Below are 24368 nucleotides of genomic sequence, written 5' to 3'. Positions count from 1 at the left end.
TTGCATTATCATATCACGACGATAAACGATTTATCATTCCGAATACTACCCACACTCTTCCTTGGGGTCATAATGATATTGAATTTTATGAAAACGATCCAAATGAGAACATTCGTTGGATAAGTAATATTATTCAACAATCACAATCTCAGGAGACTCCATTGGATCAATTGATTAATTTATTATCTGCCGAGATCAATGATTGAAATATCATTCAATATCTTCAAAACTGGAAAATTCAATATTGATATTTATGTAGCCATTTATAATTAATAATATATGATAGAAGTAATGTGATATTAATGTATTATGTATGTATGTATATGTATTACTGTAATGAATATAAAATGATTAAAATTTTATTTGTATTATTTCTATTTCCCTAATCAATTACTGCAATATATAGTATAATGTAAATGACAGAAATATCAGTTTGAAGAGAATCATCGTAGAGTGCACAATGTCTAAAACAATCGATAAGTTTGGTAGAAAAAGAAAATGGGGTGGTAATGTCATTCGAGGTCCTCCTGGGAATGGTTTTAAATTAACAAAAGATGGTCATTATGACATGCAAAGGAAAATATTGAAAAATACAAGTGAACCAATTGACAAGAGTGATTGTGTAACTGTATCATATCTTGAGGGGGAAATTAATGGAGCAAAGGAAGTTATACTTCTAGCCCTACAAGCTGCAATACAATCCACAATAGGCAATATTGCTCGGGACGCCCGGCAAGCATTTGACGATAAAATTGCAGAGGCTCGGATAACTTTCACTCGTAAATTTGACAAACTTACAAGTGATGTAGACATAAAAATGTCTGACATAACAGCGTCTACAAATAAAAAGTTTGATGCTATGTCAAACATAACAGGGACTACAATGAAAAAGTATGATGTACTGGAACAGAGAGTTGAAGTATTGGAGAAAAACCATAAAGAAGTTTTGGAGAGAAACTATAAAGTCAGGCCATCATCATCAGGTGGACTGGGATATCCAGGACTGAACATTAATCCAAATCATAGAATAATACAACCAAAACCAAAACCAACTGATGATGTATTAATGGAACCAACATGGTGAATGTATTCCCTCGTTAGGTTAGGTTAATAGTTACGTTAGGTTAGCTGCATAGTTACGTTAGGTTAGGTGTTAGGTTAGTATTCCCTCGTTAGGTTAGGTTAGGTTAATAGTTACTGTAGGTTAGGTTAGGTTAGGTTAGGTTAGGTTAGGTGTTCGGTTGCATAGCGGTAGGTTAGCGTACTAGGTTAGGTTACGTTAATACATACGATAGGTTAGGTGTTCGGTTGCATAGCGGTAGGTTAGCGTACTAGGTTAGGTTACGTTAATACGTTAATACGTTAGGTTAGGTGTTCGGTTGCATATTATGTTACGAACGCGCGCGCGAAGAGGGCGTAGATGTCTCTCCAGATGTCCCGCCTACCTGGGGCCGGAGGCCCCACCCACCTGGGCGGAGCCCAGGCAGTGGGCGTGGCCCGTTAGGGCCACGCCCCCACCCCCCCCCCCGTCGCCACCAACTTTTCGGATACCCCGCCCCTTTCCCAAGCCCCGCCCCCTTTCCGAAGCCCCGCCCCTCCCCTCCCCGAAGCCCCGCCCCCCGACTCCCAACATTTGCGCATGTACACCCCTACCCTCATCGCGCATGTGCGCTCCCACCATTTTCCCACCGCTCACGCATCGAAGTCGATACCCTCCGGAGAGCACTCCACAACATTCAGTTCGAGAAGTCATCTCATCGAGAGCAGTCCACTCCACAACAAGGCAGTACGTTCCAACGACCAACTTGATATTTGAGTAAGTACATTAGGAATGTTATTTTTTATATCAACTAACTTTGTATTATTTCTTCTTTTTCAGAATGGCAACCAATACACAGGAGGTGAATAATGCTGTGGCGTCTATTCTGCCGGTGTCCGCTGACCAGGAGGAGGCAGCATCTTCGAGAGCGGTGACGGTTGACCAGCCAACCACTTCGCGTTCGCGAGTTAGGTGCAGATCTTCTAGCCCTGACTTATTCGAGGAGGAGGAGGAAGTCAGGGCTGTGAAGAAGGTTTGCCAACGACCTGCAGCAAAGGTTGGTCCTATTTCAAAGTACCGAGCTACTTGCAATAGGACTAATCCTTATGCAGGTAGTTTTTCGACCTCTCGTAAGAGGGCCTCCACACCAGCAGCAGCACCAGCAGCAGTGGAAATTCCGAGGAGTCCTTCTCCGGAGTTGGTGATATTGTCGCCGTTGGTGACGCGACTACCACCGCTGCCAGCGACACCGGCGGATCCTGAGGTGTTGGTGCCACAGCCTATCGGAGAGGTTAGTGAAAAGATAAGTGTTTTTCTGCAGAGATGCAAGAAAGCAGAACGAGCTGCCCGATCTAGCGAGGCCGCGTTGGTTACCATGAAGCGACAAATGGCTGAAATGGATAACCGACGGAGGGAACTCCAAAAGGAAATGGCCGAAATAGATCGGAAGTATGCATCTCTGCAGGAAAGGTGTAAAGCAGAGACCTCTTCGATAAAGCTGTACAAAAAAATAGTGACAGTTATGGACACTCTTTTTGTAGATGAAGTGTAAATATAAGATTAGTTTTAGGTTAGTTAGGAGTATTTAATTATGGTAGTTTTAAGTTTATATTTGTTAAGTTTATATTGAATAAAGGAAAAGGAAGTGAAATAAAGGGTGTACACTGTTTTTTGGTTTGGTACACATTGAACAATGCGATGGTTGGAGCATTTTTCTTCACTTCCTCTTATTATTATTATTATTTTTTTTATTTCAATTCCAAGTTCTTCTAGACAAATACCTCACATCAATTTTTGTGTTCTCTAATCACTTGTAAATAATTTCATGTGAAGAAAATTTAAAAAATAAAAAATAGACATGTTTCATAGTGAAATCGACAAGTATATTTCATTTGTATTTTATCCATTCAAGTATCTCTTTCATTGAATATGTCTTATGTCACTTTGCAATTTACCCCTACTCATTGAATATGTCTTATGTCACACTACAATTTACCCCTACTCAATGTTCCACTCCTCTCCCACTCCCTCTCGAAAGTATAAAAGTAGAAATCATCTGATGAAACATTCAGTTGATCAGCTAGCATCGAGATGGAACCCGATTCAACCTCCGAACCCTATAGCTGCCCGGATCAGGGGTACAACTTCAATTACTGGGATAACAGCCAGGTACAGGTTGTCTCTTCCACCACGGAACCCGACAGTCCGCCATACGAATACCGGGATCACGACATCAGGATGCAAGTTCAACATGTCACTGGCAGTGACGAAGGACACTTGGATGACTCGGAATATCCAGATCCTGACGGATGGTGGGACCCTGCTTATGATGACATTGTCCCAATGAGTAGCGACGACGACGATGATGACGACGACGACTCTGGTGATGATGCTGATGACGAGCTTGACGTTAGACGTCCTCCACCATCCCCTATCCTCATCGAGGATAGTCCTCCGCCATCCCCAATCCTAATCGATGATGATGTCCTCAATTCCGATGATGACATATAATCATCTACTCGTCCATCATTTCCTTTCCTTTCCTTCCACGGAGTACACACTTTTTGGTTGGTGTACACGAGGCACTGCGAGGCTGGGGCAGTGTCTTCCTCCCTTCCTCTCCCTCTTATTAGTTTTTTTTTCCATAATAATCACTAGAATTTCTCCTAATAATCGCTCAGAGTTTCATTCTTGATGTTTTCGAATCTCAAACACTGTTCTACATTTCACCCCCTCCATTTCATTTCTTCCAATATAAATATAGCAACAATCCCAGTTCTATATCATTCTTCCACAATGTCGAGTACAGGACCCATCGAAGTACATGAAATAGATTCAACGTCTGATCATTTGAGTACAACCTTCGCTCAATTTCTGCAGCGAATCTATGATCTTCCTGATGATTTCGCAGAACGAGTGGAACAAGGTATTCAGGACGACATAGATGCTGTTGACGATAATAATGCGGATGATGTGATTAGTATATCATCTGATTCAGCTGATTATGACGACGACGACATCATGAGTATATCATCTGATTCAGATGACTACTATGAGGATGATATCATTAGTATATCATCTGATTCAGATGACGATACCATAATTATTGTTTCTGATGATGAGGAGCGTTAGTCCATATCATTGCATGGATTAATAAAAAAATAACAGCCCTTTTCAGGGCTACAATTAAAGACTGAAACAATAAAAAAAATAGCTCTTTTCAGAGCTACCATTATACTTTCAAACAGAAACAGATTCATACCATTGTTAACATTATGTTAACATTATAATCTCAAACGAAATATATGTATGTGAAAGTATTCATCATTATATGCATATGAATGATTGACAAATGCCAACTTCAACTTTCATTTAAAGTAGTACTCATCATATGCATAGATATTCAATGACTATCAAATTCCAAATTTCGACTTTTCAGTCAAAGTAGTAATTTATTTGTCATATAATATATAGATATTCAAAGACTAACAAATAGTAATTTATTTGTCATATAATGTATAGATATTCAAAGACTAACAAATTTCCAACTTAGACTTTTATTAGTCAAAGTATTCATTTGTCACATAATCTATGAATACTAATACAACTAACTACTGTTTGTGTGAATAATGTAGCCCTGAAAAGGGCTGTTGTTTTTTTTTTGACCAGTAGGTCCACGGTTATTGTGCCACAGGTTGGACATTATTACATATAATACATGTAGATACTCGGGTGAAGTTTGTTAGTGGCCTCTCGCAAGCTTCACACCAATTCTGTCCCATTTCCATAATTGAGACAGTGTTGTGGGTGTTGACATGGGCATACCACCCTCCATTTTTGTTTCTATGCGAATAAAACCGAAAGCAGCACCAACATAGTTTTTTGTTCTCTCCATCTATTGTGCTGATCAATACGTATGCATCCAATGCACAATACAAATCCAAGGGATCTTCCAGTGTCTCACTGACATTGAGTGTTCGCATACCGATCCTCATAGCACCATCACCTTCAGTTGTGTCAGCTTCTATCCCTTCATAATCTCCTTCTTCATCCATGACCCTCTCAAACTCCATCACGTCATCATCTTCGTCGCTTTGGTTGGCCTCGTTTTCAACTTCGTCTATCTCATCTTCATCGACTCCAACATCTTCTGCTTCAACTATTACTTCCTCTAGCGGAACATTGACATCCTCATCATCTGATTCGTCTATCCAATTGTTTTCATCAACAGCAGCTATTCTATTTAATGCAGCATTTATTTTTGCAGAATTCATCTTGTTGTTGTTTGCTCACAGTTGTAGAGAGTGAATGAATGAACTCTAGGTTTGCAAGTCAACTTATATAGGAGGTGATGCGACTCCCACTTGACTCGTTTAGAGTGGAATAGTAGGAGAAGTTATCCCACTATACTTCCACATGATGTTGATTTGTATAAATAGAGATCGTAGGTATAGGAGAGAGCATTCAGAGTTTCTGTAAGTCATCTCTTTATATTTCTAATCGAATTAGTAAAATGCCGTTTCCAAAAGAGTGGAATGAAAAACCAAAAGTGTGTGTCTACCCAATGATGATTGCAGGGGCTATTGTGTGCTACTTTTGTCAAATAAGTAGACCTAAGGATTCAATCAATCCATGTACTGGTATGTGTAGTGATTGCGTGTTGCGGATTCAACTATCGCCTCCTTCTCATCCACCGAAGCGAACAAAATCGGATTATCGTCAACAACAGTTACAGTGTCTGAAGTGTTCCGAACCTATAATATTTAACAATATAGGTATCTGTAGAAATATTTGTGGTACCTGTGCTGCCGTTCCAACTCCACTGCAACGTTGTTTGCGTTGTGATACATATTCCATGAATTGTTGGAATCATGTATGCAATGCATGTAGAAGTACTTGGGATCTGTGTGAGAAGGTTGGTCAACTCTACCCCAATAGGAGAATCCATTTTTTTCAATGTTGGTGTTTGACGCACGAGCAACAACTATTGAGGAATAGAGTCAAAGAACGTTCCACATCCACAGAGACATATTAACATTTTTCATTTTTTATTATCGTTATTGTCCTCTATTATTAATAAATATATATATATTTTGAATTTATTTGTATTATTTTCTAACATTTAAAAATACATGCATGCAACACAAAGTTTTCCTCTTAAATGACAAAGATTGTTACATGCGTGAATAGTTTAGTGAGAGAGCGCATGTGCCAGTTGATGAAAGAGCGCATGCGCTAGTTTATTTTCTTCTATAAATGGTGAGGTCTCAGTAACATCATCACCTTTCCTATCCACATTCTATTGCTATCACATATCATTCCTCAGACCTTAATAATCATGAGCTCTATGCCGCTATTGATTGCTGAAGATGGTTCACCACTTGTTGATATCGATCAGACTGATTTTGAAAATATTCCAGTATTACATTTATCGAGTCAAGATTCGATAAATGATTTTGATATTAACGACTTCGTTAACTTTGCAGATGTGCCAGAACCAAATGAGCAAATTATTATTGAAAATCCGATCGTTTCGCAATTATCATCACTCAAACACTCTTCATCTACCCTTCCTCTTGGTGTTGATAAGAAATCTAGAACAATCAAGAGGAAGGTTACTAAGGCATCTTCATCGATTGTCACTGACTTCAAAGAAAAGAAAGAATCCAAAAGTGTTGTGCGACAGAAAAAACCCGCAACGAAAAGTGACAGATCGAAGAGGAAGCCAAAAGGTACTCCTAAAGAAATGAAGAGTGATTTGAAAGCTGAACCGCTATCTTCTTTCAGTCCCCTCCATCGGTTTGGGGAAATGAAAAGGAAAGCAAAATGCCGTCTTGTAAAGGCACAGATGACTATTGCTGAACTTGAAAAGAGTGAGCGAGCTATTAATGCTAATAATGAAACTCTTGAAGCATTAGATGCCAAGATTGCATTAGCGAAGGTTGAATTGGCTAGAATGTCTAAAGATGCTGATGAACTCCGTTCAAAAATTGGTAAAGATAAGCAATTCCATCAACGTTCGAGAATGCAAGCTCAGGCTGAGCTTGAGGAGTCGACTAAGCTTTATGAGACAGCATTATCAGTGAGAGATAATTGGCAAAAAGAGTTGGATACTGCATTTCAAAGTGACGGCGATTAGTTTTGGGAATGATAATGTGTTTTCAATATCGTGAGTTGAAAAATATAAGCGGGAATGGAGTATACAATTAATTTGGTTTGGTATACACAGAACATTGCGAATGGCTGGGGCAATGTTTACCGCTGCAATATTTTTCAGTTCACATACTTATAATTGAAATGAAAACAATAATGAACTTTAATATTACTTTATTCATAAAAGTCACTATTATATACATTTAAACCATATTTGATTCATCAATCCAAGAATTTTGTTCGCTAGGAAGGCCTAACCACTTTACATATACTTTATTTTTTTTTCTCTTCAACACCTTCTCAATCAGATATACGTCAGGATTCTCGGTTCGTAATAACTCTTCTTCGTAAAAACATCCTCTAATCGGCTGTTCATTCATATCTTCAAGATTATAAGTCGTTGGGATGGTTTTATTAATTTTAACAATCTTGAATAGCTCCGTGGTAAAATTCGCAGTGTAAGACTTTTCAAAAATATGTTTGTATTTACTTATACGTACAATATCATTTAATTGGAATTTGGGTTTACTTTGTCTTCCTCCAATTCCATTGATACCCTTGAATTTTAATTTTGTTGTTGAATCAACATTGATGGGTGCCATACCTATTGTACGATGAACTTTATTATTATATCTACTAGTTATAATTGGAAGAATATCAAGCCATTTGTGGTGACCTCTCATCGAAAATTCCTTGTAGAGCCATGCCTTTATTGTACGAATCACTCTTTCTGCTATAGCTGCCTTCTTTGTGCTAAATGTTGAATAATGATTGATATTATATTCTCGCATGAGAGATGAGAAGCTTTTATTGAAAAATTCTTTCCCTTGATCGCTTTGTATGTGTTTGGGGGAGTATTTGGCTTCTTTCAGTACATGTTTCATTGCATTAGTTACTGTACTACCTGTTTTATCTTTAACTGCTACAGTCCACAGATATTTGGAGTAACAATCTATCACTACAAGTATATATCGGTATCCTTCATTACTTTTTGCATAAGGTTGCAGTTCAGCTAAATCTATTTGCCATAGATCTGCAAAACCTTTGATGGTGGTTATTCTTCTACGAAAATTACGTCTTGCAGGTTTATGTAATTCATTAACAACTTGTCGTTTGACATCACTTATTTCATTAGTCATTCTATTTCAATATGATTAAAGAGAAAAGGTGATAATGTTACTGCATTGAATGATGATGTGACAGTTATCATTACATGTGAATATGTTAATATATTATACCTTCTTCACGTAATTCTTCAATTATTGAAATTATTTCATTATCATGTCCGGTATGTCCGGCTGACTTTGAAGCTACCAATAGTCGTAGGCGAGCAACTAACTCTTTCGGTGAATTCCAGTACACATAATTCACAGGTTTAGAATTATATATTTTCTCCATTTTCACTCGTTTGAGTGCTCCACCAATTTTACTTCTACTTCTTATTGGATATTGTCGTGAGTCTAATAGAGGTTTGATAACTTCACGAAATTTTTTAGAATTTGTATTTTTAAAACCATTCTTCAGATGATATTGTTTATATGGAGCATTCGTTATTTTCAATATTTTGGAATATACTTGACGAGTTTCTTCATTATCAACATCTTGTGGATTCTTCAAAAAAATCATATCATACAATTCTGGACTACCTGCGCATTCATATTTTTTCACTTTATTAGCATCCCAAAATGAAATGTTTCCATCTTTGAAATTTACCACTAGACTTCCCATTTTCAGCTTTTGTGTAATTGGATCCATACGTACGCCAAATGTTCCATCATATGCTGGATTTCTAGATTTTATATTATTCAAATGTTTCATCAAAACATCTTCACCACTTTCATTCATAACAGGTGAGATGTCAGGATCCGAGGAATCGATGTGGGACGATGATGGTGTTTCGAATAGAGTTGTTCTCATATCGTCTTGAAGTGTGCTCGTGTCACTATTCACAGATGATACACTACCAAAAGATTGTTTTCTTCCTATTGGAGTACTCATGGGATAATTTGAAGTAGATTGAACAGTTCCATGATTTGGTGATAACACTGGTGATTTAGAAGTAGCGTTTGATGATAAAACATTCAATGGTTTCATTATGGGCTCATACAATCTTTCAAGTGTCGTACGATTTTCAATATTATCATTCTTGATAGAGTTGAATTTCTGCCTGACAGCTTCTGTTGTCTCTACTAGTTGACGTTTCAAATTTATTTCATTGTTTTTATTTTCAGGATCTTTTTTTGTATTCATAATGCCCTTTTTTTGAATTAAAGCTTAATTCGTTGGTGAAGTGACCACTACAATATTCAGTGATCGAATAAGTTCCAAAAACAAGATCATGGGTATATAAAACTATCGAATCCTTTGCGATATCTACCTTCATCTATTTTTCTATCCTTATCAATGACTAGAAATCCATATTGGTCCTCCCAGCATTTAACACACATCAATTGGAATTGTTTGAATGTTACATCGGGTGAAACATGATCTGAATAAATGTGATGTAAATTCGTCTCATCTTGTTTGAACATTATAATGAAATTGGTATTGTCACGCACTAACTGTTTGGGTACCCGTGAATATGTCTGTGCTAGATAAAAACAATCAACATCCTTATGACGTCCCATACAGAAATATGATCTAATAATATCTTGCTTTTCACATATCACATCATCGAAAATGAAAACAGAATTAGGCTTAGCGTCGGAGGGTTCCACTATTTCTGCATTATTGCTGAATGTATAAAAACCTAATCCTTTTATAGGTTCCAAAACACTTCGCAAGTACTGATATTTAGGTTGATTGAGTGATTTCGAATAGAGATACACATGTCTAAATCTCAGTCCTTGTGGATGTGTTAATAGTGATATCATTGCATTCGTCTTTCCACAATTTGAAGGTCCTATAATGAGTCCTCGAACTGATGATGGAAGTAGTGGACCATGTCTGAATACCCTTTGTCCATTCAATCCACAACCAAATTTCTCATCTAGATTATCTACAGCAAACTTTTCTTTCTGTTTTACAATGCGCATCGTGCCGTGGTTGGAGACTATATAAATGTTATTAGCTTATTCATTTCAATGTGTACCATCAAACGATACGGACGTATTGAAAGTGATCGTAAAATTAAAAGAGGTTGTGGTTTTGTTAATGATTTAATAAACAAACTTCCTTTCGAATTACATCTACCCGGTGGTTATCAATACTGTGGACCGGGTACAAAATTGAAACAACGTTTAGCTCGTAACGACCCTGGAATCAATAAATTAGATATTGAATGCAAAAAACACGATATTCAATATTCTAAGCATCCATCCGATCTTGCAGCAAGACATTTAGCCGACAAAGAACTTGAATACAGCGCTTGGGATAGGGTTAAATCGAAGGACGCGAGTATTGGGGAAAGAGCAGCTGCATTACTTGTCACCAACATTATGAAAGCGAAAAGACATATGGGCATGGGTTGTAGTACCAATAAGAAAAAATGTAAGAGGAAACAAACGAAGAAAAATAAAATTAAAAAAGTTGCATTTGGTGCTGGGATAGTCCATAAAGTGCGAAATGTATTGAAGAAAGCTGGTGGGAATCAATTTGTGACGAATAATAGCAAAAAAGCTATCACTGTGGCATTGCAGGCGGCACGTAAATACCTTAAAGCTGCCGGTGGAAAGAAGAAAATCCGCACACCACGCATAATTCCTGTTCCCAAGATCGGTGGACTTTTACCATTGATACCAATTTTTGCTGGACTATCCGCACTAGGAAGTTTGGCGGGAGCCGCTGCTGGTATTACCAAGGCCGTGAATTCGGCAAAAGCCAGCAGAGCGGCTTTAATGGAAGCCAATCGTCACAATAAAACCATGGAGGCTGTAGCATTAGGCAAACGCGGAAGTGGAATATATCTCAAACCATACCGTAAAGGTTTAGGACTATATTTAAAACCATACAAAGCCACAAACAAAACAAAAAACTAATTGAACCCCTACCTCAGAGGCCTCTTACTGATCTCGATCTCAGTTATTATGCACAAAAAATGAAAATTCCACATTTTCGTGGTGTTTTTATGCGTGATAGATTACCATCTTCAGGTCCAAAACAAAACGAGACAGCTATTGTTAATTTAGATGGAATAAGTGGACCAGGAACACATTGGGTGGCATATAAAAAATGTGGGAAAGAAGTCACATATTTCGATAGTTTTGGAGATCTACCCCCACCATTGGAATTGACTCGATTCTTTCGAAAATGTTCGAATGTAAAAATCAAATATAACTATGATCGACAACAGAAATTTAATACAGTTCTCTGTGGTCACTTGTGCTTGCAGTTTCTCTCTAAATAATTTTCCAAATAAAAATGGATTCAACACCAAAACCGGATCGGGAGGCTATCAAGGGAATGGGGTTTTCACTTAGACTGTTTTCAAAATATGGTACCTTGAAAAAAATGGATAAAGTGATGCTTGCAAATATGCCTAAGGAAGTGATACTTGCATATGTTGCACATGAGATTGCATATGTTTGGGAAAAGTTGCCTAAGCATCTGCAAGATGACATCGATATAATGAAACATAGATATTGTTATGAGCACCACCACCACGATCAAAATTCAGAATCGGATGTTAATGACGGTCCTATACCTCGGAAATCTATGTGTTGTATTTGTAATATAGAGGATGTGAATATTGGTATCAATAAAAATGATACTTATTACAATACAACACCTTCCAAAAAGTGTAAATTGTCTCAAATATGCTGTTGCTGTGTACAATAATAAATTGAAATGTGTTTCAAAATATTCATCAGTCATGTCACGAAAGTTCGAGCTACAAGCTGTCGGGACAAGTGTCTTGAGTGCGGATTTTTTTCCACCAATTGAATTGGATAGGAACAGTCGTTATGGATTAGGACTTTTGGGATTCTATGGGTGCAATACAATCAATAATATAACTGAAGCTAATAACTTAGTTAGTTTTAGAATCAGTAATGACAACTCATCGATACCCCAAAAGTTGACAATTGAAATTCCATGTGGTGCTTATGAAATAGAAGAGATCAATGCCGTCATACAGAAACATATCATGTTCAGATTGTTTCATGATAAAAAACCAAATGATGTCGTTGCAGATGATATTTTCTATCTACACGCCAATAATAATACATTCAAATGTGAAATGCGATCCAAAAATGAAATTGATCTGACACATCCAAATTCAATAGCAGAAATGATGGGGTTCGCTCATGAAATATTTCCACCAAATCAGATACATGAATCATCATTACCAATAAACATTACAACTGTGAGACTTATCCGCTTAGATTGCAATATAATATCTGGTTCATATATAAATGGTGAAGAATCCCACATTCTTTTCTCATTCGATATTGATGTTGAACCTGGCTACAATCTCACTAAAGAACCACACAGTATTATATATATGCCTGTCAGTCCAGAAGGTCGTCAATTGATTCACAACATTACAGTGCGTATTTTGGATGAAAAAAATAACCTTATCGATTTTGGAAGTGAAGAAGAGATTTTCATTATTTTGGAATTGAAGAAAATCGAATAACTGTTATGGGTTTCATTTATAATAGACAAAATCGCATTGAACAATCCCAAACGAGTTGCACTATCAAAAAGAAAGGTGTGCATAAAAAGAAGCTCATTCCACAAGTGTATGCTAAACAGTTAGCACATAACGCTCTGTCTGTGAGTGATCTTAAATTTTTGAAATCGATTGGATTGAAAGTGAGAAAATAACAATGGTGCTCGAAACAAACAATGAAAAGTTGAATATATTCAATGAACCAGTGCTCGATCATTCTCTCATAAGTTTACATGAGCACACATATAAGCCCTATGGATCACCGCTATTCAGGAATTCGGATGAAATCAGAATTGCAATCAATAATCAAGATGTTATACTAGATATTGCCGAGAGCTTCATTTACATAGAAGGTAAATTCACCCCCACAGATGTAGCGAAAACATGCTATCTCTCGAATAATGCAATTGCATTTCTCTTTGACGAAATTCGTTATGAAATGGGTGGTGAACAAGTGGCTGTTGTTAGAAAACCTGGGATAACATCTACAATGAAAACCATGATATCATTTGGACAATCTCATGCTAACACATTATTGACATCTGGTTGGGGACTTTCACAATTGAAGCAAGATATCTTGGATACAAACAGTCATGTTTTTAGTGGAAAACTACCACTGAAATATTTGATGGGTTTTGCTGAAGATTACAACAAAAGTATCTTGAATGCCAAAGAGGAATTGATTTTGATTATCGCTCGATCATTCAAAAACTCATATATAGGTGAGGTTGATGCTGATTTGGAAATAAATAAAATCGAATGGAAAATAAGGCATATTGTACCAGATGATAAACACAAGCTCAAACTTTTGAGTAGAATAAACAAAAGCGGTCTGAATGCCAAAATCAAGTTGGCGTATCGTATGTGGGACCTCTATGAACTACCATCATTACGTGGGACTTCTTCAGACATATGGGCCATCAAAACAACTAACGCATTGGAAACTCCTCGTTTTGTCATCATCGCATTCCAAAGTACTACCACATCTGAAGATAGAACACAAGATATTACAAAATTCACAACTGCTGATATCAATAGTATTCGAGTATACTTGAATTCTGAAGTTTATCCATATGAGCGTTGGAATTTGAATTTCGATAAAAAACTTGATGCTCCTGCTTATTATGCTTTTGAGAGTTTCCAGCGAAGTTATTATGATAAAGATATGAGTGAACCTCTGATGGACATTGGACAATTTAGAGAGAATCCACTATTCGTCATCGATTGTTCCCATCAACCGAATGCAACAAAATCATCAACTATTGATATAAAGATTGAGTTTGAGACGAGGAAGACCAAGTTTCCAGACAACACTAAAGTATATGCATTAATTTTGCATGATACAGTTTTAACATACAATGCATTGGATGGTTCAGTTCATAGCAGATATTGACACTTTTTTTTTCACTCTATCATGTACTGTTTTATGATCTTTTTTTTTTTATTATTTGTAACTGACTTATATCATGTATTGTATTTTATATCATATTTATTGTTTTGTAATCATTTTCTATTGTATTTCATCAGATTTAAATAAATAAAACATGAAAATAATACAAAGTTTTTTATTTGACATTATTTATGATTTACAGGAACATACAGACTATCTAAAATAACTTCTTCCTCATAATCATCATTTTCGCGACCATCTTCAATTTCCTCTCGATTTTCATCATTCAATTCAAAGTGATGAATAATCCATTCTGGCAAGTATGGTTGGAGGCTATACAGGAATCTTCTTAGGTTCAGTTCAATCATAACCTCACAAAGTTGCCACAATTCCAATTCATTATCCAAAAATTTGTTGCAAACTTCTGCACCACTCCAATAGTTCTCAGCATCACGAAGGCATAATTCGATTTGTTTTTCATCATAGCATACACTCATATCATAAACGCTTGCATGTTCGGCTCCATCACCCAACACCTTCAATTTAGACGACAAATGTTGAACCGATGATTTGAGATCTACAATATCGACCCAATCTTGACTTGCGTACTGCATCCACATCTTTAAATGGTGGAACTGAAATCGAATAAAAAAAACAATAAGCAACCTCCAATTTTTCAGTGATATAATACTCACATTCCCATTTTACTTGTAGTTACAAAGTGAGTGTATTCAACTAAGTTAGTAATGTTTATATTTCCATATAATTATCATCTAATATATGAATATTAATAAAACAATAAGAAATTCATTATAATTACTATTATTATTCAATCATATTGAATTTGACTAGAGTTATCGTTTTCACACCAAAAAAACTTTGTAAGCTATGACCTAAAGAAATTCACTATAAATTATTACTATTATTCAATCATATTGAATTTGACTAGAGATCGCGTTTTCATGCCAGCAAAACTTTGTTGGCTCTGTCCTAAATACATCATCGTATATTTACCACCTGATGAGTTGATACAAGATATATCGTCATCACTGAATTGCAACGAAATACGTTTTGGTAGCCATGTTTTAAATAATTTATCATTGCTCACATCTTGCAAAGTTAATAAAATTGATTTACCAAATCGTGTAGAATAAGTTGACATATTTTTAATTATGTACACTTCATCAATTGGCAATGATGATAAGGCCTTTTGCTCTAGTATTTCAACCTCCTGGACAATCAAATTATTAATTTTATTCAAGTCTACTTTTGAAACGGACATGATGAAAATATATATGAAAATATAAACAATTTCCAACAGACAAATACACTCACCGTCTTCCTTCTATTACGAACTGAATAACACTCTACCAATTGCTAACTGCTGCAGATATATTCGTCTACTGATTTCATAGTGTGCCAAGCATTTCTTTTATATTAAACAGTGCGAGTCACCCCCACCATGAAACCGTGAAAGGTTCACATTGCTAGTTGCTATCCACTAGAGATGCCTGATGTCACAGCCAAGCCCATCTCCCAACTTGATGTGATAACAGTTGCCGGTACGAGCAAGCAGTGGTCGTTGCGGTCTCAGAGAGGGTAGACGTTAGATAGACGGTCCTCGGCTGTCGTTGTGTCACCATCGATAGCGGGGCTAGAGCGAAGCGGCGCTTCGGGAGAGGTGAGGGCAGTGGAGTGAACATGTCGCTCTCTAGCCGTTGAACGGTTATTGCTGTGACGTCACTCCACTACTAAGTTGGTACCCTCACACCGATGGAGCATTTATTACTTGGAGGATCTTCGAAGTATGCAGACGTATGTTTGTACATAGACAAACAAGCACATGATGAAACCCTGTACCGTGCATTCTCCTACACACACACATAAACACACAAAATCTCATATGAAAAAAAAATCTGAACGATCCATGCACCAGACACTTCAAGGTCACAACGCCTTGACTTCACTGCACAACAAAAAAACTTCACCTAACAACAACCAATAAAAAAAGCAATTAATACGTCATAGTGGTGGGGGGAGGCCGAGAATCAGCTGTAAACAACTACTTGTGGCAGTGAATGGAGAACACTGCTGTTCATGCAACGTTAATTTTTTTTCAATTTTTGTTCTTTTCTCGTGAATTTTTCACATTACCTTTCAAATACATTATCATAAGTTAGAATACGAAAGTTAGGTAGCGAACACTCACATGTCTGAATTCCTTACGGAATTACCTTTCCAATGCTGTGCCACACTTGGTACTTTCCCTATTCAAGTTGTATGAGTGACCAAGAGTTGGGGAGAGAGGTTGACAGTTGAGGTTACAATAGAAAATCCCCCTTGGATTTAAAACGACGTGTTTTTGCATCATTTTCACAACAGATGTGTTTTGAAGAATTATTTTTCGGTCCCGGGTCAAATCGAACCATAATTACAAATTTCGCAAAGCATCTTATTTTTTGCATCGACAACAAAAAATCATAATTTTCGACCCTGAATATCCTCTCTTACTAATTTTGATTCGAATCAGATCATAATTAAAAATTTCGTCCGCCATATTGGAGCCACCATATTGTTCTTTTGCATTGACAAACAAATCATAATTTTCGACCCTAAAAACCACCACTTATCAATTTTGAATCAAATCGGATCATAATTGCAAATCTTGTTCGCCATTTTTGAGCCGCCTTTTTTTTAACCCTTAGAAAAATTCCATAATGCATTGTCACCAAATTTGTGTCGAATTAACTAGTATATGAAGTATCATAATTTGGAATACAGAACAGTTTTTCCGCAAGAGGGCGCCAGAATAGAAAGTTAGGGAGCGAAAATTGAAATGGCCGAATTCCTTGTAAAATTACCTTTATAATGATGTATCACACTTACTACTTTCCCTATTCAAATTATTTGGGGGATAGTGACCGAGTGGGAGGAGAGGTGTGATAGTTGAGGTTATGATAGAAAGATGTCCCCCTTGAATAACAAATCGACACGTGTTTTGAAGATATTTTGTCTGTTTCGTTTTCGATGCCTCACCCTGTATAATCACGTTTCTCCAAATGCAGACATATGGTATGAAGGTTGTTTCATATTTATATTATCACAGAAAAAATTTGCAAGACAAACAACAAAGGAAAAGTGTTCGAGAACATAATTAATTAGTTCATCTGACATTATTATCCCCAATTCAGAACAAAAAAAACTCATGCTCGGGCTCTTCAATTTTAGACCTCACCCGGCAAACATATCAGAAGAATATCCTGCCGAAAAAATTTTAGTCCAGTCAGCTCAGTAAGTTCATCTCAGAATTTGAGATATCCAGCTATAAACCCGTTTGAACTAGTATTTTGACATCCTAAAAGTTACCTCAAAACCTACATATGAAAGGCTGTACGCGATTATTGAAATCTACGGTCAAATGTTACAAAATTAAATGTTTGCACATTTTTTACAAATATCTCATTTCCATCTATTCATAACTGATATGGTAGTGCAGCGTTTCCCAAACTTTTTTGCCTGGGGACCCACCTTCATTGTGGATTTTTTTTCGCGACCCACATATTTGATAATATTAGGTATAATTATTATTACTAATATTTTTATTATTATTATCCGTGAAAATTCACTATTGAGGAATACACCTCCAAAATAAAGTGGTAAAGATGATATAATTGAAGATAAAACATAGCACGAAAAAAGACTTTTAATTCAGGATCTTAAAAATAAACAAATACAAAAAATGAAAAAATGAGACTTATGTAATCAATATGACTTGTGGAGCTGGTGCTTACGATTTATAAGAGATTCTATATCTGGGAAGAAAGTTGAAAGCTTCAAACGCAGGTCACTTTCCACACAAAGCCTATTTCTATATTTATTTCTCAAATATACCAAAATGGAGAATGCCCTCTCACACAAATATGTGGTTGAAAACCCCATCAGCTCTTTTAAGGCTATGTTCGAAAGAACTGAATACTCTCCCGTAGCCTTTATTCAAAATGAGAAAAACATTTCAAAAGTATTAAATGTTTTAATCTGTTTCCGCGACCCACCAAAATTGCTCCAGCGACCCACCAGTAGGTCGCGGGAGCATAGTTTGGGAACCACTGTGGTAGAGGATTGAATTCTCTACAACCTTTGTTGCAAACATTATTTTATACGTTGAATCGTTCTCGCAATTTTAGATTTTTTGTAAATATCTCGTTTCCTATGGGTTATTCGCTATTTGCATTCATTATCAATATTGTAGAGTGTATAAGATTAACCCTACAACGTTTGTTTCTAAAACACGTTGAATCGTTTTCGAGATTGAGAGCAGAAAGCGCGCGGTTACAGTATCATTTAAGTTCAACCGTTAATCTCGGTCAAAAACGTAAAAAGTTTATTAATTGTTAATAAATAGCTACTTATTACTAATTTTCATTTTTTATTGACTATTATATGATATTCAATAATTATTTTACTTACGTATCTATTTTTGATTAAGTATCAATTTATTTAATAAGACCCTGCCCGTGTAGTTGAAGAATTGTTAAGGAGGATACTTAAATTATATTTCAATTCTAATGTTATTTATATTGATAACTTCTGAAATTTATGAAAAAAAAAAGAAAGAAAGAAATTCAAAATCGATGTTTTCATTAAAAAATAGTCCATACTTTTATGATTGTGGAAATTAAAAAAATTGAGTAAAAATTACAAGAACTACAAATTATAACTTCACAAATTGAGTGGGCATACTTGGAGACTGGCTGTTAACAAATTATCTAAAAGAACAATTCATTCAAGCCAGCCTCTAATTACCTACACCACAGTATTTCTGTATAAAATACTGTGCCTACACTGTTGTTTTATGGACCGACACTTATCAGAAAACAACTACTCCCCAGGCCTGGCTAATACCACGAAGGGCGTTGGATTATATCCGACAGTCAGTGCAGGATTCTTCACTGAAGTTATTCCTGTATATGATGTTGGCGATACAACTGCCGCAATCGATTTTCAATTATTGGAACACACTTGCAGACTGATTTCTGGTTGTTTGGCCATTCGTCAGTGCGAGGTAGTGTCTATCATCAACATAAAGTCGATAATTTCCGATAATTGACAATCGAATTCCTTCAGAGTATCATTTTTCAAACTAAGCTGAAGCGAACGACAAACAACATGTTTTTTATCGCCCCATCTGTCTGAACGTGGTAACCAACAGCATATCCGAAATTTGCCTAATTGCTCGTATAAGGAAGAAAACTTCACAAATTGAGTGGGCATACTTGAAGACTGGCTGTGAATCAAATTATCTTGAAAAAAAAATTCGTTCAAGCCAGGAATGATACTCTGAAGGAATTCGATTGTCAATTATCGGAAATCATCGATTTTAGGTTAATGATAGAAACTACCTTGCATTGACGAGTCGCCAAACAGCCCGAAACCGGTCTGCGTGTTCCAATAATTGAAAATCCTGCACTGACACCTGTCGGATATAATCCAACGCCCTTCGTTGTATTAGCCAGGGGAGTAGTTGTTTTCTGATAAGTGTCAGTCCATGAACCTACTGTGTAAGTAATTTGAGACTGGTCTGAACGGATTGTTCTATTAGATAATATAATGCAGTCCGAAACTGGTCTGCGTGTTCCAATAATTGAAAATCCTGCACTGACACCTGTCGGATATAATCCCAACGCCCTTCGTTGTATTAGCCAGGGGAGTAGTTGTTTTCTGATAAGTGTCAGTCCATGAACCTACTGTGTAAGTAATTTGAGACTGGCCTGAACGGATTGTTCTTTCAGATAATTTAATACAGATCTAATTTTAATTATCTTCTTTTGCTTCATCGTTGTCTTTCGACCACTGTAGTATTTCAGAGTCCTCTTCTTTATCGTGTTCAACAACATTTGTATTCAGGTCTTCCATGATTTCGGGGTCGAAGGTTCTGTCTTCATTGACATCGCTTTGATCTGGTAGAGCATTGAGACAAGCTTGTCCATTATACTGGCCATAAGCCAAAAAGCAGTGCAACCACAATGTCATGTATCCACATCGCGATACACAACCACTCTTGCAGTTGCAGAATATTGTGTTGAGTAATTCCTCTGGAGCAGGTGTTAAAATTATCGTGATAGGTTCCAGGAATTCGTAACGCATTATACAACCCCATTCCTCGAATTCCAAATCATGCCCTAACCAAGTTTGAACTTAATAATGAACACGATTGAAATGTTGAGCTGCTGCAATTGTTGGCGGAATATCTGATAAGTGCACAGGTTTATTCAGTTTTGTAGAATTGACGTATTGTGCATAACGAAGATGATCGATAGTGTCAACAGATTTTGAAGCATTACAGACTGCTAACAAGATTTGAATTTCATTTTCAAGTAATATTTGAACCGAACAGATTTTTTTTTCAAATGCTGCTGCAAGTTGATCCGAATTTGGCAGTTTCTCAATTGCTTTTTTCAAAATGCGCAAAAGTCGTATCACAGCCACTTGATGCGTGCAGAAACAAAATGTGTTATTTTGAACGAGGATACTTGTACCTAAAATGGCGTGTTTTTGACCGCTCTCTATCTCGTTGTAGGGAGTTTGATCGTCTATAATATTAATAATGAACACAAATAGCGAAAAATCCATTGGAAACGAGATATTTACCAAAAATCGATTTTTGTGACCTTTGATCTTAGATTTTAATAGTCGCGTACACCCCACCACCTCGAGAACAATCTGGACTCAACTCTTCTTACTTAGATGAAAATCATTGTTTAATTCTAACCATCTGAACCCATGACCTTGGGGGTCGTAGATGACATATGTCGTATATGATCCTACATATTCTCTCCTAAAGTCATATTGAAATTAATTTCTCAATAAAATGCCGTTGCATATTGAACAAAAGTCATTCTTTGTGAAGAAAAATCAATTTTTCATTGACCTTCGTTGCATTTGAGTATTTTACGTCAAACTCACAACATGCTCAACTGCTTACTACATTTTCGGGAAAAAGTTCAAGGAGGAATCATCGCTTGCTCTACTTACTTTCTGAGAATCGTATATAATACTTATTCTCGTTGTGCGCCGATTAACTGACAATAGAAAAATAAAATATCAAATAATAATGGGATATTGAACGAAATACATTTCTGTGAAGGAAATCAGGGTTTTTATTGTACTATTTTTGTTATTTCCACCTTCCACAAGTTATTGATGAATGAAACAATATTTAAAACCAAGTTTCATTATAAATGACTTTTCAAATGAGTTTTCAATAAACATGGGGACGATTCAATAGATTTTTGGGTTTGGGCTTTGGATATCTCAGCAGAAGATTGTTACGGTACAATTTTGTTTTGTCATAAATTAAACATATTATTTATACTTTTAATAATCGGATAGTTTATTCATTTCCATATGCGCATTTATGTATATTTAAAACCTTTCTAACCCGCCTATGATACCAACTAGGTCTGTAAAGGGGTTTTGGTCTTTTTTTCCTCACACACAAGGACATAATGATAAGGACGGAAATATTGCGGATGAATGAAGTGATTGCCTGGTTGAATTATTTCGCTCGTTAAATACCTTGAAGGGATTTTCGAATTTTCACCCAACTGTGATTCCTTTTTGATATTGTGAAGTTTGGAGTATTTTGAGACAGTATTGGAAACCACTGCTGCAAAGGCAGGATTTTTTTTAAAACGGGCAAATAGTCAGTATTTTCACACAATTTTCAAAGGACGATCTTCGTCTGTTTTGTGTTGGAAACTCCCCCGATTATTAGGAAGTTATAGTACAGTATTGTCAAACAACCTTGTTCAACTCAGCTATGGGACTCGTAATTAACTTTGTCCTTATTTTTCTTACTTTTTGATTACGAGAATATTCTCATGAGAATATTCTTCTTCAGGGTGTTAGATTATCCCTAAGAAAAACGTATCTGCGTCAGTTTGAATTTGGAAAATTGATAACGATTGTCAGTTCATTCTCTTGAAGAAGTTTCCTGGACTTTACCTTTACTAATAATAACCATCGGGAATATTAACGGATTCCTACTGCGCCCGTATCCACCGATACTGCCGGATCAGTATTCATCCCCTGGCAGCTTACGAAGGAGCACCCGAAAAGCATCTGAGTTTGGACTAAATTAATAACCGGTGTTTATTTGTTTCCTATATTGAAATGTACAAGCTACGTCATTGAGATGAGTGGTGTAAGCTTTTACGTGACGTCAGATATTAGCACATATTAGCGAATTTTATTAACTGTATTATGCTAGTGGTAATCTAGTAATTGAAGCGAGAAATTGGCAAACAGAGGGTTCACTGTATTTTTTATTATTGTAATAAACTCCCTTAGTCATTGCAAATAGAATTATTACTTTTATGAGAAGTTAAATATTTCAATAGTGGCCTGGCTTCCCCAGTAACTGGGCAGTTTTCTGGTTTTTCACTGGCCAACAAAAAATGGTGGCGCTTCCCCTTTGTGTTGAAAATCATTTTGTTTTTCTTAAATTAGTTGCACCCACGATTTAGTGCAAGCCACTGACCTAGTCGGGCATAGTAGTGGTGCTTTGATTTTCGGCAACCCTATTGTAATTTAATTATCTCGTTCAAAAACATCGCGTAGCAAATTTTATGATTCAAAAAGAATATTGAGATCGCTATTTCATCTGAACTTCAGGGATAGCTGCCGAGCTATCTTTATAGGCAAAAATGTTGCAAGCCTCACTTCTAATGACAATTCACAAATGTGATATATTCGCTAGACATAATACATCTTGCGAATTGCGATAAAGCAATAAATAATGATACGGTAATGTTACGATGCTATTGATGAGAAAGTGCTACCAAAGTTACAAAGACTTCATGAATGATATTTTTGTAAATACAAATTCTATATGAATCTTTACAACGGTACCGATAAGTATTGTTTTTATTTTATTTGATTTCAAATGTTTTATTCTCTAATTTATTTTTGTTTGTTCTTCCGTTTCTTTGTAATTTTTTTCCAAATAATTGAACGTCTTATTGAAATATATAACGGGTACCTACATGAAGGCACAGTTTGTTGTAATTTTGATTGCATCCCTAATGTCTATATTTATTGATACATTTTGTTTGTTTTTCTATTTGAATATGTAATTTTATGCATGTGCATGTCATAATGATTGATCACATGTATCTAGGGTATCAACAGTGGGTAATACATTCTTGATATTATTATTATTAAGTTTGTTAACCTAAGTTTGCGCTGGTCAGGTCCTAACCCCCGATGCCTCGATACATTCGGGAGAGCGCGCCAGGATTATCGACCAACGAACATTTCCCACACTGTGGGGTGAGTAATCATTGGGTCCGAGAATGTGACCTGAGTAATCGCAGTGAGCCATGAATGAGAGCCTTCTGCATCTTGACAGAGGGGTCTGGATAGAGTCTGCGGAGTTCGAAGAGAAAATCTCGATATTTTATCAGTTTTTCATCCTATTCTCGGACGATATTCTGTTGATAGGAGCTGAAAACTCCACGACGAATGTCGTTTTGCTGTGGTGGTCAAGAAGTACTACATCAGGCTCATTAGGTTGTATGAGCCTGAGGGTGGAGTACGAATAGTTCCAATGAATTCAGCCCTTCTCGGTCCCCACAACGGATTCAATATCCCCCAGAGTGTGGGGCAACACCGTTGTCTCGCCAATATCGTGAGAGTGCCGTATGTGGTAATAAAGAACTTTAGGGCCGCGTTATGTCGATGAATATAGGCTGAGACCGCATACACTGGATATGCTGACAGCAAGTGCATTAGAGTCGCAGACGCCTCGTGGCAGGCCCTACACCTTGTGTCAAGAACCGCTATACCCATCACGCGACTGCGATAGACTATATAATTGAAGACACCATCCCAGCAGTCCGTGGTGAACCCCTCAGTTTCCGACTCCAGACCATTCGACCTGAGGAAAGCAAAAGTCAGGCGCTTTGATGAGCCAAGGTCTTCAATGTTTTTGAAGAAGTCCCAATGCTTATCCTTATGTTGCCGTAGGAGTGAAGTGATCTCTGCGGTTTTTATATGGGCCTTTTGCTGAGAGGTTTCCAACTAGGTGACAGATTTGCGATGACCCCGTTGAGTGTCGAAAAATGAACCGAGTTCACCAGCTGCTCGGGCAGCTGCCCTAAAGAGAAACGTTCCAT

At 36.7% G+C, this 24368-nt stretch overlaps 1 protein-coding gene across 1 annotated transcript; it reads left to right on the top strand.

The window, feature by feature from the left end:
- The first annotated feature begins 1577 nt into the window (after positions 1-1577).
- On the top strand, positions 1578-2737 carry LOC141481445 (uncharacterized). Its single transcript, XM_074172978.1, has 2 exons — positions 1578-1816; positions 1880-2737. Exons 1-2 carry the CDS (start codon positions 1665-1667, stop codon positions 2589-2591), a joined length of 864 nt encoding a protein of 287 aa, XP_074029079.1. The 5' UTR covers positions 1578-1664; the 3' UTR covers positions 2592-2737.
- The last annotated feature ends 21631 nt before the right edge of the window (positions 2738-24368 follow it).

This window comes from Leptinotarsa decemlineata, unplaced genomic scaffold (assembly GCF_025532065.1).
Source record: "Leptinotarsa decemlineata unplaced genomic scaffold, Ldec_3_MD MMD2_tig00000199_RagTag_RagTag, whole genome shotgun sequence".
NCBI classification, from domain to species: Eukaryota; Metazoa; Arthropoda; class Insecta; order Coleoptera; family Chrysomelidae; genus Leptinotarsa; species Leptinotarsa decemlineata.
Note: the sequence above shows the minus strand (reverse complement) of the source record. Positions and strands in the feature narration are given on the sequence as shown.